Source organism: Centroberyx affinis, unplaced genomic scaffold (assembly GCF_046629955.1).
Source record: "Centroberyx affinis isolate AG114_WGS23_722 - 3 ecotype Tasmania unplaced genomic scaffold, CSIRO-AGI_Caff_v1 ptg008452l_1, whole genome shotgun sequence".
In the NCBI taxonomy this organism is placed as follows: domain Eukaryota; kingdom Metazoa; phylum Chordata; class Actinopteri; order Beryciformes; family Berycidae; genus Centroberyx; species Centroberyx affinis.
The window spans coordinates 1-17,500 of record NW_027284196.1 but is presented as its reverse complement, the minus strand read 5'-3'; the positions used below and the strand labels follow the sequence as shown (position 1 = coordinate 17,500).

The 17,500-nt window shown below is 42.7% G+C and overlaps 1 protein-coding gene across 1 annotated transcript in view; it reads left to right on the top strand.

Annotated features, from left to right (window-relative positions):
- Nucleotides 1-9,483, top strand: part of LOC139640144 (calcium-activated potassium channel subunit beta-4-like) — a 31,046-nt gene extending 21,563 nt beyond the window's left edge. Inside the window, 2 exon segments of the mRNA XM_071514315.1 lie at nucleotides 5,418-5,545; nucleotides 9,162-9,483. Coding sequence (XP_071370416.1) covers nucleotides 5,418-5,545; nucleotides 9,162-9,483 — 450 coding nt within the window.
- Nucleotides 9,484-17,500: the final 8,017 nt, after the last annotated feature.

Here is a 17,500-nt window from a genome sequence, read left to right as displayed (position 1 = left end):
GAGCTTTAAAGTCGTCATTTACGCTTCACCTTAAAGAAGGTTCAGGCAGCGTACCGTTATGAAAGTCTAAGCGATACTCCTCCTCCCTAGTTGGAAGTGATTTCTCCATCTTCCTTTCCCTCCTTCCACCATCTGCTGCCAGAAACTCTTTCAGCTTTATCTCCGTTTGCTCTGGAAGAACAGAACCTCTTCCTGTTTTGTGCCGTAAAGCGATCCAGCAGATTTCCCTCCAGATCCAGAAACTATGGAGGATGCAGAGTAGAGGCTGATGGAGGCTGACAGGTTTCTTTTATACCTACTCAGATTTATTGATGTTAAAATCACATGTAGCACCTTTAACAACAAAGTGTAAACGCTTTGTGTCTCCAATCCACAAACATCAACTACAGAACCAGAAATAAACCAAATCAGGATGCTGGTGGATCGTTTACTGACAACTTCAAAGGAGGTAAATATTATCAGAACACATTAATCTGGACTGATTTTAATCTTTAATGTGATTATAATACCGAGTGAAACCCAGATAAAAAAGGAGTCATGTTAACACAGGTGGAAACACTGATACTGCAGCAGAGTAGTTGTGTGGGTATGGAGGCTGAATACACAGCAGCCCACATCCTGCACTGTCCACACACACACACACACACACACACACACACACACACACTCACACACACTCACACACACAGATTCGGAGGGATTGGATGTGAAAATCTTCCTTTCATCCTGATGGAATATTGTTCTCTGCGTTCGGCTCGGTTCGCAATCACCGCTTAATGTCCTCCCCCTCTGCGCCAATCACACCGTCGCCACGGCAACCGCCTCACCCAGAGAAACCAGCCCCGGCCGGGCGCCAATCAACCCCCTGTGACGTGTGTGTACGTGTACGTGTGTGTGTGTGTGTGTGTGTGTGTGTGCAGGTTATTATTGGAAGCTGGATCTAAAACTAAAATGAAATAATACTTTAGTAATCTGATATGCAAACATGAGTGATGCAAACCAATCAGTAACAAACTGGTGTGTGTGTGTGTGTGTGTGTGTGTGTGTTCATACATTTGAAGTATTTGGTGGCAAAATGAGATATCTACCATTTAAAAAAAAAAAAAAAAAATGACACCTACTCTGACTAAATTAAACCAAATGATCAGGGTGAGAAGTCAACTTTTTTCAGAGGTTATTTTTTGCCCCAGCGTCATATTTTTTGGGGCATTTTGGTCTTTTTGGGAACAATTTTATTGAACTAATAATACAGATTAGAGCTGCAACGATTAATCGATTAATCGATTAGTTGTCAACTATTAAATTAATCGCCAACTATTTTGATAATAAATTAATCGGTTTGAGTAATTGAGTAATAAAAATAAGTAAATCTTCTTAAATGTGAATATTTTCTGGTTTCTTTCCTCCTCTATGACAGTAAACTGAATATCTTTGGGTTGTGGACAAAACAAGACATTTGAGGACGTCATCTTGGGCTTTGGGAAACACTGATCCACATTTTTCACCATTTTCTGACATTTAATAGACCAAACAACTAATCGATTAATCGACAGATTAATCGACAATGAAAATAATCGTTAGTTGCAGCCCTAATACAGATATTGGTAAATAAACTCTACATTTGTAGCACTAAGATCAGTTTGAAGTTGTTTCCCACTGCTGGAGCCTGGCAGCAGCTTCCAGAAGACTCTCTGTCCCATCAGTCCGTCTTCAGCTCCTGTTCATGTTGCTTGTGTCTCTGTGGTTTGTGTTGTTTTCTCCTCCTGCCGCCAACTCGCTTGTTTTCTGATCAAAAACGCTCAATTTTTTCTTTCCCAGAATGCACTGGAAAGAGTTTCCCGGTCAGAGGTGTTCCTGATTATTATTTAAGCTGTTCCTCTTTTTTTTTAAAGGACAGTAATGAATTCAGTCCTTGGTTGACTGAATGAAACACTTCTACAGACCGGACCCAACAGATTTTACTGAACTCAAAGTAATGATTTATCCTCTGAAACAGATCAGTGTGACAAACCAAATATGTCGACTTTCCAATTGCAAACATACTGTAGTAACCCACACACACACACACACACACACACACACACACACACACACAGTATATATATGTATATAGTCGACTTTATTTACAGTCAGCCAGTGCTGCAGAGCAACAAAACACACAACTACAGATAAAAAAGAGAGACCAAACATAAATTTTAAGGTCTGAGGTGATGGTGTGTGAGAGTGTGTGTGTGTGTGTGTGTGTGTGTGTGTGTGTGTGTGTGTGTCTGTCTGTGTGTGTGTGTGTGTGTGTGACATCAGTGTCCTACTTCCCTGCCCCTCTCCCCAAACCACTCTTCATATGAATGAATTACAGATGATGAATCCAAATCTCTCGCCGGAATGGAGGTGAGGGAGGAGAGAGGGATGGATGGAGAGAGGGAAGAGATGTAGGAGAGAGGGAAGAGATGTAGGAGAGAGGGAGGGATGGAGGAGAGAGGGAGGGATGGAGAGAGGGAGGGATGGAGGAGAGAGGGAAGAGATGTAGGAGAGAGGGAGGGGTGGAGGAGAGAGGGATGGATAGAGGAGAGGGAGGGATGGAGGAAAGAGGGAAGGATGGAGGAGAGAGGGAAGAGATGTAGGAGAGAGGGAGGGATGGAGGAGAGAGGGAGGGATGGAGGAGAGGGAGGGATGGAGGAGAGAGGGAAGGATGTAGGAGAGAGGGAGGGATGGAGAGAGGGAGGGATGGAGAGAGGGAGGGATGGAGGAGAGAGGGAAGAGATGGAGAAGAGAGGGAAGAGATGGAGGAGAGAGGGAGGGATGGAGGAGAGGGAGGGATGGAGGAGAGAGGGAGGGATGGAGGAAGGATGGAGGAGAGAGGGAAGAGATGGAGGAGAGAGGAAAGAGATGGAGGAGAGAGGGAAGGATGGAGAAGAGAGGGAAGGATGGAGGAGAGAGGGAAGAGATGGAGGAGAGAGGAAAGAGATGGAGGAGAGAGGGAAGGATGGAGGAGAGAGGGAGGGATGGAGGAGAGAGGGAGGGATGGAGAGAGGGAAGGATGGAGGAGAGAGGGAGGGATGGAGGAAGGATGGAGGAGAGAGGGAAGAGATGGAGGAGAGAGGAAAGAGATGGAGGAGAGAGGGAAGGATGGAGAAGATGGAAGGATGGAGGAGAGAGGGAAGAGATGGAGGAGAGAGGGAGGGATGGAGGAGAGAGGGAGGGATGGAGGAAGGATGGAGGAGAGGAAGAGATGGAGGAGAGAGGAAAGAGATGGAGGAGAGAGGGAGGGATGGAGGGAGGGAGGGATGGAGGAAGGATGGAGGAGAGAGGGAGGAGATAGAGGAAGAGAAATGGTGGGGAATAAAAGGCAACAGGAGGGGAGGTGTGGAGAAAAGAGGGATTAAAGGTAGAGAGGAGGGCAGTCGGGGGAAGAGAATATGGAGAGGAGGGTGGAGGGAAAAAATAGACACACACACACACACACACACACACACACACACACACACACACACACAGAGGAACACACAACAAGATAATTCCAGCATCTCCCTCGTCACCCTAGGCAACGAAACACAGATGATAAAGGGAAACGCTCTGAGCATAATTCAACTTGAACCATTTAAGAGACTAATATTCCAATTTGATTATTCAGCTGGAAAAACGTGAATAACAAACGAACACTAAGCCTGCTGGGAAATATCAGTGATTTAATGTTGGTTGGTTTGCTCTTCCGCTGCAGTCTGGCAGGATGAAAGCCAGAGTTTGGTTTTCCTGACAAAAGGCGCAGAATAAAGAAACCATCAGTGACGTCGGATTCATCTTTTTCTTTCATTTTGAGCCGGAAACAAACTTTTGGTGAAGAACAAAACGTCCAAACCGGCAGCCTGAGGGCCGCCTGTCAGACGTTTGGCAATTTAAAACCAATTTCTTGTAATTTTACAATAGACTTGTGTGATTTATTTCCCTCTGAAACTGTAAAAATGACTTTCTTTCCTGCATGTCCGGTGATCACAGCAGTCTGAGCTGCTGCTGTCGAGCGTCTTCAACACAACTTGTCCATTTTTTGCAGATAAAACAGTTTATAAATTAAGATGAACAGATGAATGTTTTACAAGGCATTTTATTGCACAAATGTAGTGCTCCAGTCAAGTGATGTCACGCCCCTCTGGCGGCCATCTTGGAGGTTCTCAGCTGACTGTGTTTCTGTCTCAACAGAATTGAACAGACGGTTAATTTCTGTCTGTTTCTGACTGAACTGATCATTTCATCACTGATCCATCTGATTGATTTAGTGTTTAGATAATGTCAGCTTGTTAGCTAGCTAACCATAGCATCCGGTCAGCTAACCATCACTGTCTTGTTGTTAACACATCTGATTAGCACACTAGATAACGTAGCTATTAGCAGCTAGCGTTAGCATGTTCACATTAACATCAGTGTGTTTGCTGGCTAGTTAGCTAGCTAACAGTTTGTTCAGGTTAACTGAGCTGACTCTTCTCAAGCTCCAACTCTTCATGTTTTGGAGTGAGTAGAGACTAGGGCTAAAGACAAGACAGTTTACTGTGTCACAGTAACCTACATTTGGAAACAAATCCACCTTATCACACTATTCACTTTTACTGAGAACGTTACTGAATGGATCTACAGCCACACCACAACAAGCTGACTCAGCTGCTCTCTGCTGACAGCTGCTTCAGACACATTTACACTTTATTAACTAACACACAGTTCTACATGTTCCTCCATCATGGAGACACAGCTGGCTCGTAGCACATGTGTGATGCCACTACAAAGGTGCCATGTCATTGTTCCGACTAGGGATGGGCATTTCAAGCAAAAATACTATTCGATATTCACTGGGAACTATTCAACCAATCTTTGAAGATCCTCCCTTCTTTCCCCTGTCTTTCTCTCATTTGTGAGAGAAGGACCGGGTAAGGGGTTAACCAAGCCATAGCTATTTACTACTAGCAAGCTATGAAAATATACTTTTTAAGACAAGACGATAGTCGCATAAACTATTTGATTTTTTTTAATTTAATGACTATTTGAAAATTCTAAAATCATGACCCATCCCTAGTTCCGACGGCCCATTACTCCGAAACCCCAATAGTCAGAAAACTCCATGCTTGGCTCCATCCACAGCCGTGGCTTCTGACAGCCTTGACCGTCAGCTTGCTCTAACCCTGACCTCAGTGACCCCGTGCCTCAACCCAACCACCTCCGGGATAACGGGCTGTTGGACAAATGGGTCGGTCCAATGGGTGGACATTTTTCAAACTATTGGGGTTTCAGAATAATGGGCCGTCGGAGCTTTTTGCTAGAGCTTGCAGCTGAGTGACAAGGCTACAGTGTTGATATTGAGAATTCTGCTCTCTGTCTGTCTCTCACATCTCTCTCACTCTCTCTCTCTCTCTCGGTCTCTCTCTCTCTCTCAGTGTTCCTATGTTCCTCCCTGTGAGAGGGACAACCAGAAGAACAGAGACAGTGTGTTGTGGTGGGAGGATTACTTCACCAAAGAAGTCAGCAGCCAATCCTTCACCTGCTTCTTCAACCAGCAGAGGAGGTGAGGTGTTGGACACACACACACACACACACACACACACACACACACACACACACACACACACACACACACACACACAGTGCAGTATGGTCTATTTTAGGGTGTGATAAAGACAAATTGGAAACAGGGAAGGTGTGATATTATGAAATCCTACTTGGTGACAGACCGTTGTTACCATGGGAGAGCAGGTGGCCGTGGCAACCAGCGTTCTGGGATGTCACATGACGCCCGTTGAGACGCCGGCGTCTGACTGGCTGTCTGGGACCTTTTACCTCACAGAACAGACCGTTGATTTCAATCTAACAGTCGCCTGCCTGTGATCCCACCGCTCCATTTGCAGCCGTTTTGTTGCAGTCTTTGTAGTCTGAATTTAATTTGAAATGCATCGTGAAACAGTTGCATGAACCTCATGCAGCTCACAACTCACCAACGCAACCAAGTTGAGTTTTTGTTTTCTTTCTATTTTCTATTCTGTTTTACAAAGGAGAAAAGGAGTCCTTTCTAAATGTTGTATCTGCCATTTCTGTCCAGGAAACCAAAAAATGCCTTGTACTTCCGTTTTCATTTTTGGATTTTGAAAAATGAAAATCAAATTACCGTTCATTTTAAATTTTTTTAATTTCGGTTTCAGAAAAGAAAATAGAATGACCAAAAAAGTACATCCCAGGAAGACTTTAGCAGTGTCACAGACAGAAGCTCTGGGTTCCAGTTCCTTCAGGATCAGTTTTAATAATAATCCCATGAACACCAGCAGGTCCCGGTCTGACTAGTCTAGTCTCGCTACCAGACCCTTGATATTAGGGTATAAGGGTCTGGTAGCAACGTATCTAGATTCTGTGCAGAGTGGGCGCTAACATTGAAAAACGTTGACATGGGAAACCACGAATCATGGATGAGGGGGCGGGGCTTTAAGCCTCAGCGTCATCTCAGCAGTTTGGTGTGCAGCTTGTAAGCAGAAACGCTCCTGTCTCCCTCTTCCACAAGGGTCCAGCTGCAGACCTCCATCCTGAGGTCTGCCAATGGGGGTTGAGCATCTCTATGACGACCTCCCTCCTGGGCTGGGAGGTCTGCAGCTGGACGCTTTCTAATTATCGCCCCCCGCTGGTCGGAGGATGTATTGTACTCATATTTATTTACAAATATGAATACATTATCAGCGTTATTGTAATATTTAATGACATAAAAGTAGTATTAGACTAACGTTACTTACATTGTGTAGTCGTTTGGGGCTTTGCTGCTTTGCTTCGGTGTCCGCCACAAGCTTGAAGCACGGCCAAGAAAGCAGCGGCGAAGGTCGGAACAAACTTTTAAATCAGGCCTTGTAGATCTAATATGAGTGAAGATTCATCAGCTGGATTGCTTATTTCTCGCCTCAGATTTGTTCAGAAACAGATTTTGGTGGCCTGCTAAGGTGAAAAAAGTGAAAGTTTACTTACTTCATACAACGGAACCCTACTACTCTAGAACTTACTCTAGAAGGCTCACAGAACTTCCTGGCCTCTGGAGGGAGGTTTGCAGCTGGACCCTTCTCCCCTCTCCAGCTACATGGAGCTCAGCCTCGCCCGGCCTGATGCATCAGACTGTTCCCAAATCCTCCGGGCAAACAAGCCAGAACGTCTAGTCCAGATACGTGTTCCACAACAGCAATAAACTTGTTAAAATCCTCCTCACTTAGCTCCATTTAAACTTTTTATCATTTAGTAGCTTCCTTGTTGGTGACTCTTCACTGCAATAACAGCGGAAATATCGGGGCGTGTCTCCGGAGTCATTCCTATGTTCCCAGGGTCCTATGTTCCCAGGGTCCTATGTTCCCCAGATTTATATGGCACATAATTGGAACATGACAAAGGGTCCTATGCATAGAGATATAACACTAACTCTGTTATATACTTCTGTGTTATATCTCTATGGTCCTATGTTCCCAGGGTCCTATATTCCCCAGTTCTAGGGTTAGGGTTAGGTTGGTTGTGTGTAGATTAGGGTTAGGGTTAGAGACCTTCAAAATCAAAGAAAATGATAACCATTGGTTTTGTTGTGTTTATATAGCTGTTTTGAAGCCTTGTTCCAATAAAAAAAAAAACTGGATAATATGTATGAAATATTTTAACTTGAAACGGGTCAAATTTGACCCGAACACAATAGGAGGGTTAATGTGTGTTAACAGAATATTGATCTGGGGAACATAGGACCCTGGGAACATAGGACCTTGGGAACATAGGACCTTGGGAACATAGGACCCTGGGAACATAGGACCTTGGGAACTTAGGACCCTGGGAACATAGGACCATGGGAACTTAGGACCCTGGGAACATAGATACGCTCCCGTGTCTCCCTCAGACCTCCCGGCCGCTCCGCTCTGTTTCCTGTACAGGATTTCTCTCCCTTGCCCCTGGATGCTCGTGCGACGCTCTCGCTTTGTGTCATGCGAGCTTCTGGGTTTCTACAGTCTGACAAAAACTACATTACACCGACAAAACCCTCACCATGTCGACCTGACAGACTTGATTTCTGAGTTATTTATGGGACAGGATGAAACAAAATACCATCAGTACCAGATTACTGGTTACCTGAAATGTAATCTGATCACTAATAATTACTTTTAGATGGATTTGCCTCACAATGTTTATTTTCCTCCAATTCACTGTACTTTACTGACTGTACTTTAAGTTTTATTATCATCTACATCTCTGATTGACTGTTGCTTGTGTCTTGAATGTTTAATGTTGTTTCTAGTAATCTAGCATGTCCTGACCCAACCAACCATAGTAATCTTTTTTAGTTACTGAAGGCCTGTTTACGTTCTCTGTTCATCAGTTACATTTCTCTGAGAAACACAAGGCTTTTCCACTGTGAACTAAACTTGATGAGCCAGGAAGAAAGACTGAGAACTCTCTTACTGTGTCAGCTTAATCATCAGATTATTTATAGCAGATGCTTACCTAGCCTGACCTTGACTAGTTTTATTTTTATCTCTGCACCAAAAGAATCAGAATGAGGAAACCCCGCACGAGGGCCTGATGGGAGCTCACAGTATCGGCAATCCTTTTGTCATTTTGAAACACTGCAATACTAACTCTCTCAATAGGGTTTTATCTGAAGAAAAACACATTTAGCAAACAGTGTAAACAGTGTTTATTTCAGAGCTGGCATGACGATGATGTTCCAAAACTTTCTGTCAAACATTCAAATGCAACTCTGAGGTTTGTGGACTGTCCTCCAGGCTCCAGTGACTCACTGTTTGCTTCCTGCTATTACAGTTTTTCTGGTAAACATTGAACTCATTGAACATTCATCAGGAAGTGGTGGTTGCTGATTCTGATGGGATGATTCTGGATGGGTAGCTCTGACTCCCTCTGAGATACAAAACCATTAATTATCCCAAAGGAAACTCAGGTTACCCAGCCAGCAGAGAAACAGACACAGCATGCACATCAGCATGCACATCGTTCACAACATCGGAAAACATGAAACACGTTGTCAAGAGAAAAACAAACTGGCCACAAAACTTGACATAACCGACTGCAAAGCTCACAGTTTGCCGTAGACCGTCTGACATGATTACCACTACTGAACGTTTAAATGTTTGTTGATTTACTCGTTGTTGTTGTGATTTCAGGCCGGACGACGTGTTGTGGCGACGCTCCCATGACACCAGCGTCCTGCTGCACTGCGTCCTCTGGCCGATGGTCTCGCTCCTTCTGGGCACGCTCATCGTGCTCCTGACGGTGTGCGCACGCTCTCTGGCCGTACGCGCCGAGGCTCTCCAGAAGAGGAAGTGTTCGTACGAGGTGTGCCAAGACCTGGGAGGCGTGGCCTCGGATCACCAAGGCAACAAGGCCGACCCCCTAGCGACAAACTCTGACCCCGAGTTATCGACAACCTCCAGGACCCTGCCGCTGTTCGCCGTGCCGGTGCGACGCCGCGACAGAGAACATTAGGACAGAACAGTGCGTTGTTCTCATTTGACAAAATCAAATCCCTGGACGGTTTTTAAATTGCTGCTGAGCGGAGTTGACCAACTCGCTGTGGCTGGCAGAGAGTAAACCAGATAAGGAAAACCTATTGCTATTGAAATAGCTAAACACAAAACATGATGCATCCACCTGTTGCCTGTAGATTTCAGGGGTAACAGTGGAGCAACATCACCACCTTCCCCTGGTTAGAACTGAACCAACTGTCCTCTTCCTGGATCAGTGGCGACTCTGGATGTTGCTGAGTTGAATCGTCTGTTTGGAGAAACTAGATTGGAAAACGTTGCGTAGGAATCAGCTTTCCTCCTGTGCTAGATCCTTTAGGAAGGGTAATTTTTAGGACGTCATTGGTTTGGTAGGGAAGATGAGTCAGATTCAAACCTACAACCTTCAGATTGCCATTCTCTAACATGTGGGACTCAACTGTTCTCTAGTCAATCTTTACTGCAGGTAGTTTTCCTATGTAGCTCGCTGGTTCCTCCGAGACCAGCCACCTCTCTTTGGATGATGTGTGAACACTGGAACCGCAAGGCAGTCTTGATTGTTCAAAAAGGCCAAAATCTTACAATTCTGGATCATGAATCAGAACAGTCTAGAACTCTGCGTAATGCTGGATGAAAGGAATAGAACTCTAGAACTTTAGAACTCTAGAACTTTGTTGGGAATAGAACACTGAAACAAAAAAAAGCTTTGATCCCAAAACCATTTTTTGTTGTTGTTTTTTTTGTTATTTTGTTGTTGTTTTGTGCCCTGGGAACTGGGCTAAGATAGACACATTATTGTCATGTAGTGAGCTATGTTAGGGTCCATAGTTCAAAATTCCTAGGAACTAGAATTCTATTGACACTTTATTTACAGTGTCACCTTAGTACCACCGCTCACAGCTCCTACTAACTGGCAGCACTAAGACAATCCTTCGCCTTTCACCTGATGTGTGATGACCTCAGATCAGTCAATTGGTTTAACTGACTTAGGGAAGCAAAATGACCGAGTGAACCGATAGGCTGCTAGATCACTGGAGCATCATGGAACATCGGAGTCCTTATCAATCAAGACTTTGAATCTAATTAAGACGATAATCAATGGATGCTGTAGCAATGCTAGCAGGCATGCTGAATGTTAAACAGACATGTATTGTAGCGGAACATGAAAGCTCTAGGACAGTGGTTCTCAACGTGGGGTCCGGTGACCACCAGGGGTCCTTGAGGGGGTTCCAGGGGGTCCCCAGCAAATTGATAAATTGTTAAACTTCATCATTATTTCATTTACATGAAGTTAACACAATTAGAGAATGTAGAAGAATGACTGTTTTGGTCATAGTTTAACTGTTATCTCTCTACCTACAATACAGATAGTCATGGAGTTCTGGACAAAATCATATCTGACAATAAAAATATTCTCAGATTTCTGATCAAATCTGATCAAATGGGGGTCCGTGGCCCTAATGTGAACTAAATTAGGGATATGAAAACGGTTGAGAATCACTGCTCTAGGACATTGGAACCCAACAAAACAAGGCCAATGCCTAGAAGCTGCTCAGATGGGCGATATGGTCTTCAGCAGCAATAAGGATAAAATCTAGGCCATGTGAATAATGTAGGGTGCTCCTGTAAACCTTTGTGGTACAGACTTGATTGTTTTTCATGGCTGTCTGAACAGATATAATCAGATTCCATGTGGCGTCTTCCTGTTTAGACAGGCAGGAAAAACTCTGACTCTGACATAGTTTAGCTACAAGGAACCAAAGTATCGTGGAAAGTCACTGTCAGGCAATATTTCCCATCTCTATTCCAGTCTCAAAGTGAGTGTCATCGCCTGATAAACTGACAGCAGTTAGAGGTCAGAGCAGTGTTTCATAGCAGTATTTGGTTTAGCTTTCACAATTCAGGTCCTGATATTATTATTATTATTATAGAAGCACTGACTCTTAACTTTGAGCGTAAGCAGATTTGTGTTTGAAATTAAGGAAAAAAGGGGAACTGTATACCGCACACGATACAATGCAACTCCTGTGTTTAATTAATTATCCCACTCCAGAAAAAACAGCGATTTCATCAGGTCTGACCTGATCTCCACAGCAGCTGCTTTATATCATGTGCGGTTTACATTTTTCCTTCTTCCTCAAGTTGATTTCCTTCATATGAGCACCGATTAAAAAAAGATTTTCTGGGATGTTCATTCGCCTCCAATTTATGGATGAACATGTTTGAAATTGGCCTACATTTCTCCATATTGCCCCTTGAGGTGCCATTGACCAAAGCATTGAACCTTCAGGTCCTCCGATGCAGCTGCTCAGTAGAAACCAGTAGAAGACTGTGGTTGTACTGGTCAGCTCCCAGTAGAAACCAGTAGAAGAACCAGAAGAACTCTATGAAAATGAAGCTCGGTCAATCTTCCCTTCACAGTTTCTTGTTCAGCAGAGTTAGAGTTAGTCAGCGATGGGATAAAATTAGACGTTATTGGTCCCAAAAAGCAACTTAACATAGAGATTCAGCCTTTCCTTATCAATAATTTATATCAAATAGGACTGAGGGAAATTTTAGCTCTGGGACCCAGAGTCTCTTAAGATTTGTTTTCCAGGTTTTGGCTCCACTATCTAGAAATTCAGTTATAGCATAGTATTTTGCTCTTTGTTTGTGTTTGGATAAGCAATAAGGCCAGGTAATCAATTGTTTTTTTGTTTTTTTTACATCTCTAGCAGTGGGAAGGATTTCCAGCTGCTGAATGAATGTAGAAGAACCACTGCTGAGACTGACTCAGTGCCATTGTAAGTCATTGTAAGTAAGTGATGGTTTTGGGGAACAGGGACTTGATCTTTAGTGGTTCGGCTTCTTCTGGGTGTAGAGCTTTTTCTCTCAACGTGTAGCAAAGGCCTTTCCTGCCTTCTGGACTATTCACCATTGATGTAACGTACTGCCTGTCTTTCTGTCTGTCTGTCTGTGAATTCATGTTGTGACTAGTGTTGTAGAACAGATATTGTTCTCAGGAGTTGGAGCTGTGTGGGCGGACTGGCAGGGCGGCCATGTTTGGTCCCAGAGCGTAAGACTGTTCTGCCAGAGCCGCCAACTGCGAGGTTTCTGCCCAATCTTTCCAGTTATTCACCACGTTTACCCTCAGTCTGGTTTCTCTCAGATTTTTACATCTGAGCATGAGAGGAAACATAGCGGTTGTCATTGTTTATTACCGGAGAGTTTTCCCTACCTGTAGCCGCCGGGCCGCGGTGTCTCACGTTTCACTCTGGAAACGGTTAGCCGATCGGAACAGAGAGTCGTTAATATTAATGAGCCTTAAAGACACGGCGACAGAAACAGCCTGTTCTTGGTAAGGCTCAGAGAGATGCTGGAAAATGAACATGTAAAAATGGATTGAGAGTGTTTTTGGTTCATGACACCACACACACAGCTTTGAATGGACCTCAAGACACAAAATAAAATACTGGACAGTAGAATATGGACTTTTAAGGAGAGAAACCCTACTGACTGAATCATGTAAACCAGGTTGTCCTCGTTATCACATTACCAATCTGGGAACCCATCGTCTATCGGTCTGACGACGATTAGACTCTGGGGGCGACGGCCAATATTTGGGGGTTTCCGGTGTAGCCAGAGGACATCCGGGCCAAGACTTCCTCTTCCGTGAGCCGGTCATTGTTTACAGTCCGATTAGCGACTTGAGACGCGAGAGTCGAACGTTTCTCCACACAAAACACAAACATCAATACTTTCTGTAGGTGTTTTAGGTCCGGACGACATTTCGGCTAATCTCTATAAACAGATATCTGCATATGAGACGTCGTCTCTTGACTCCGACTCCGTTCTCACGTCTCAAGTCGCTAATCGGACTGTAAACGATGACCGGCTCATGGAAGAGGAAGACTTGGCCCGGATGTCCGCTGGCTACACCGGAAACCCCCAAATATTGGCCGTCACCCCCAGAGTCTGATCGTCGTCAGACCGATAGACGATGGGTTCAGAGGTTGTCACATTACTAGAGCGCATGGAAACGCATCAATCGAATTATTGCCATTACCTGATTATTCCCAGTTACCGCTATTAGTGTGCATGGAGACACTCTCACTTACTGTGAGTGTTTGTTTTGTCCAACTAAGAGTCAATATGGCAGCGTCAACACATCAGTGACGTCACTGCAAGTCATGGATATTAACAGAAATCTGTTCTGTTCTCAGTCAGCTGGTTCTGGGTCGACTTGTAAACATCAAAATCACCTGTAGGATCAGACTCTGATGATGAGAAACCTGCTGCGGATTCCTGGCTCACTGCCACGTTCTGCTGACTGTGGCATGGAAACATCTGACTGCTTTCACTTTTGGTGTTCGCCATCTGTCACACTCAGACTCGCAGCATATTGGACACATTTGATGTCAACAACAAACACGACACAGATTACTATCAGGATCATCTTTTCTTTCTCGTATTAGAAGTAAGCTGCGAGAGAGGCGGAGCCGAGCTGAAGCTTTTCATCCTTTTTTTTTTTAGCTGACGAACCATTTTATCTGTGGACAGAACTGGTTTGTTCACAGTGACAGGGAGAAAAATGCCCTTACGTTTACATTAATTCACGCCTTAATTCATGGAAAATCCACTTAAAATGAGTTAAGGGAGTTATTAATGGAGGAGACCCCATCAAAACCTCCTTAAACACCTCTTCATTTTTGACTCCTTACTTTCTAATTTAATGTAAAATTCAGGGAGACAGGAACTTTCCATTAATAACTCATTAATAACCTGTAAACCTGCACAAAAGGCATGAAAAATCCCTTAATTACTCTCTGTGAATCAACCCATGAATAAATCCCTTATAAACCCATGATACTAACCTTGCTTTTTTAAAGCTGTTCTTTTTAATAGATAATTAATGTTTATGTAATGACTAATTGCAGGGGTTTGGCTTCGTAGTGAAGGTTTATATATTCAGATAAACTTCAGATAAAAGCGGTGTGATGAACAACCAGGTGACTCTTTGCATGGAAACGTCCAGAAGTGTCGGCACCTCGCACCGTCTCTGGCCTCCACGCCTCGTCCTTCCCGCATCAGCGGCTGTTTTTATGCCTCGAGTGTTGGCTTCGAAATGCTAACAATAAATTCCAGAACATCACCGTGGCAACGTGCCTAACATTCTAAAAATTACCTGGCACGGAACTACAAGTTGCCTAGCAACAGCCGGGAGGCAGGGTGACGGCGCTCGTTGTTGCTGCCAGTGGAAACTGTTGGGCGGACAAACTTTTTTGCAGTCGGCGGCTCCGGCCGATCGCTGTGTGAACACATCTGATCCTGCTCAGGTCCACAGCCGTAAACCTCCGTGTTAACGAGTCATCTAGAAACATTCTGCAGTGAGGAGAGATAACTCCACTTGTCTCCACTGCAGCTTCACTTGTTTCAGGAGACAAGTCAGTGTGTTGAAAGCAGTCAGAATCAGACAGATCACTGCTCTGCTGTCAGGAACATGACTCTGGATTCTACCGAATTCTTCAAACAAGTCGATCTGCATTGGAAACAAGTGAATTTATCTCACTGCACTGGCAGAATCTTTCACTCACCAACATGTTTTGTGGCAAATCTGAATGTTGCTGTTTGCCGCTGTAGCGCAGGTTTCTGCACAGCTTAGTTTGTTTTGTGTTTTATTGTGTGTGTGTGTGTGTGTGTGTGTGTGTGTGTGTGTGTGTGTGTGTGTGTGTGTGTGTCTTTAAGCGTTCACTCCTGACTGCAGCTGTTCAGGCTCGACCTCAACAGGAGAAAATCTGATACTGAAGTGTGTGTTGTTCTGGGAGATCTGAGCTGCAGTTAGAAAACAGATTTTTTTTTTATGCAAATCCACCCGAACTGTAGCCGGGAAAACACACAGGGTGGACTGTGTGGATTCATTTCAGTCAGTTGTGTAGGTAGTAAGATGTCCAAAAAATAAAAAGAAAAAGAAAATCCACTGGACTTAAAATTGAAGAGTTGAGGACGTTTTCCCACCGCTCAGTAGAAGTGATGAAGCCAAAACATCTTCAACTCTTTAACTTTAGTCCAGTGGATTTTGTTTTATTTGTTTACTTATTTTTTTGGGACATAGGGTGGATTGTAAGGAAATTTTCAATGTAGCTTAATGAAGAAAACATTGTCAGTGTTCGGAGGAACCAAACAAAAAACTTCAATATGAAACCACAAATCAATCATTGAATACTTAATGAGGAATCCACTTAGCTTGAGCAACTAAAAGCTTTCATCACAGCCTTTGTCTTTCAGTTAAATTGAGATTTCAGACAGTGTGTGCTCACACACACACACACACACACACACACACACACACACACACACACACACACACACACACACACACACACAGAGCCAGGTTCCAATCTTCCTTAAAAAAACACAAAACTCACTAAGCAACTTCCTGGATCTGACAATCTGTTGCTTTCACTTGATACAAAGACAAACTTCCTACTCAACTTTATAAAACTATCGGCTCCTTATCCAAAGTAAACGTTCTCTCTGTGTGATGTAGCTTCATGTATTTAATGAGACTAACGAGGCTCTGGTGTCTCTCTGTTGTCTCTCTGGTGTCTCTCTGGTGTCTCTCTGGTGTCTCTCTGGTGAGACTGCAGCTTCTGTTCATGTTCTGCTTCATTCTTTGGTTTGTCTTATATATATATAGATATACTGTACTTTATTTTGGTTCTACTTTGGTTTATCTCTGTTTAGACAACTACTACTTTTTTTTTTTTTACAAAGAGTAAATCACAACTTTAAGTTTAGCATTAACAATTTATCCAACAGTTAATATCCAGAGTGACCAAGAGAAATGTTTCCAGAGGGAGAGCTCCACCAAAATGACATGTAAATGATACTGTAAAACTCACTGTTAATTATTGTTATTCATATTATTATTATTATTATTATTATTGTTAATAATAATCATAATAATAATCATAATAATATAATAATCATATTATTAGTATTGTTATTGTTATTCTTATTTATTTTTTTATTTATAAAATATTATTATTATTAGCATTGTTGTTAATAATACTAATAATAAAACAAATAATAATAATAATATAACCATAATATTATTATCATTATTATTATTGTATTGTTTATTATTGTTATTATTATTATTGTTATTATTATTATTATTGTTATTATTATTGTTATTATTATCATTATTATTATTCAAATGATTGCTGTTAATAATAATAATAATAATAATATAATAATAATCATATGTTATTAGTACTGTTATTGTTATTGTTATTTATTTTTGATTTATATAAAATATTATTATTATTAGCATTGTTGTTAATAATACTAATAATAAAACGAATAATAATAATCATAATAATAATATAACCATAATATTATTAGCATTGTTATTATTGTATTGTTTATTATTATTATTGTTGTTATTATTATTATTATTCTTATTGCCAGTGAGCAGTCAACATTGGGTATCTGTTTTTTTTTCATACTACCTTTGTTCTTTAAGCCACTGTGTGACCTGCAGGTATTTTGTCCTTCTCGCCCTCCGTCCGTCTCTTCACCTCCGTCTCCTCTGAGCCTCTCCACTGTTGGACCCAGTTAGCCGCTTCGCCGCTGTGTAACAAAACCGATAAAGACGATAAAGACGATAAAGACGATAAAGACGATAAAGACGATAAAGACGATAAAGACGATAAAGACGATAAAGACGATAAAGACGATAGTGCCTGATAGAGACTTTAAATAAAAGTTTTGTCTTTAAAGCCGAGCGAGTCTGAATCCTTTCATCCTACAAGACTTTTCATTTGTTGTTTTCCAGGATCAGTTTGAGGCTTTCTGCTCTGTGAAACATTTTCACCATATTCTTGATACCTGAGCTGAGATTCAGGAAGGAGGAGGGAGCAACGGGGCTGATGGGAAATGTAGTCTTAACACTAGAACTAACAATACTGCTGCTGTGAGATAGAGGAGAACAATCAGATCCAACACGGACTTTACTA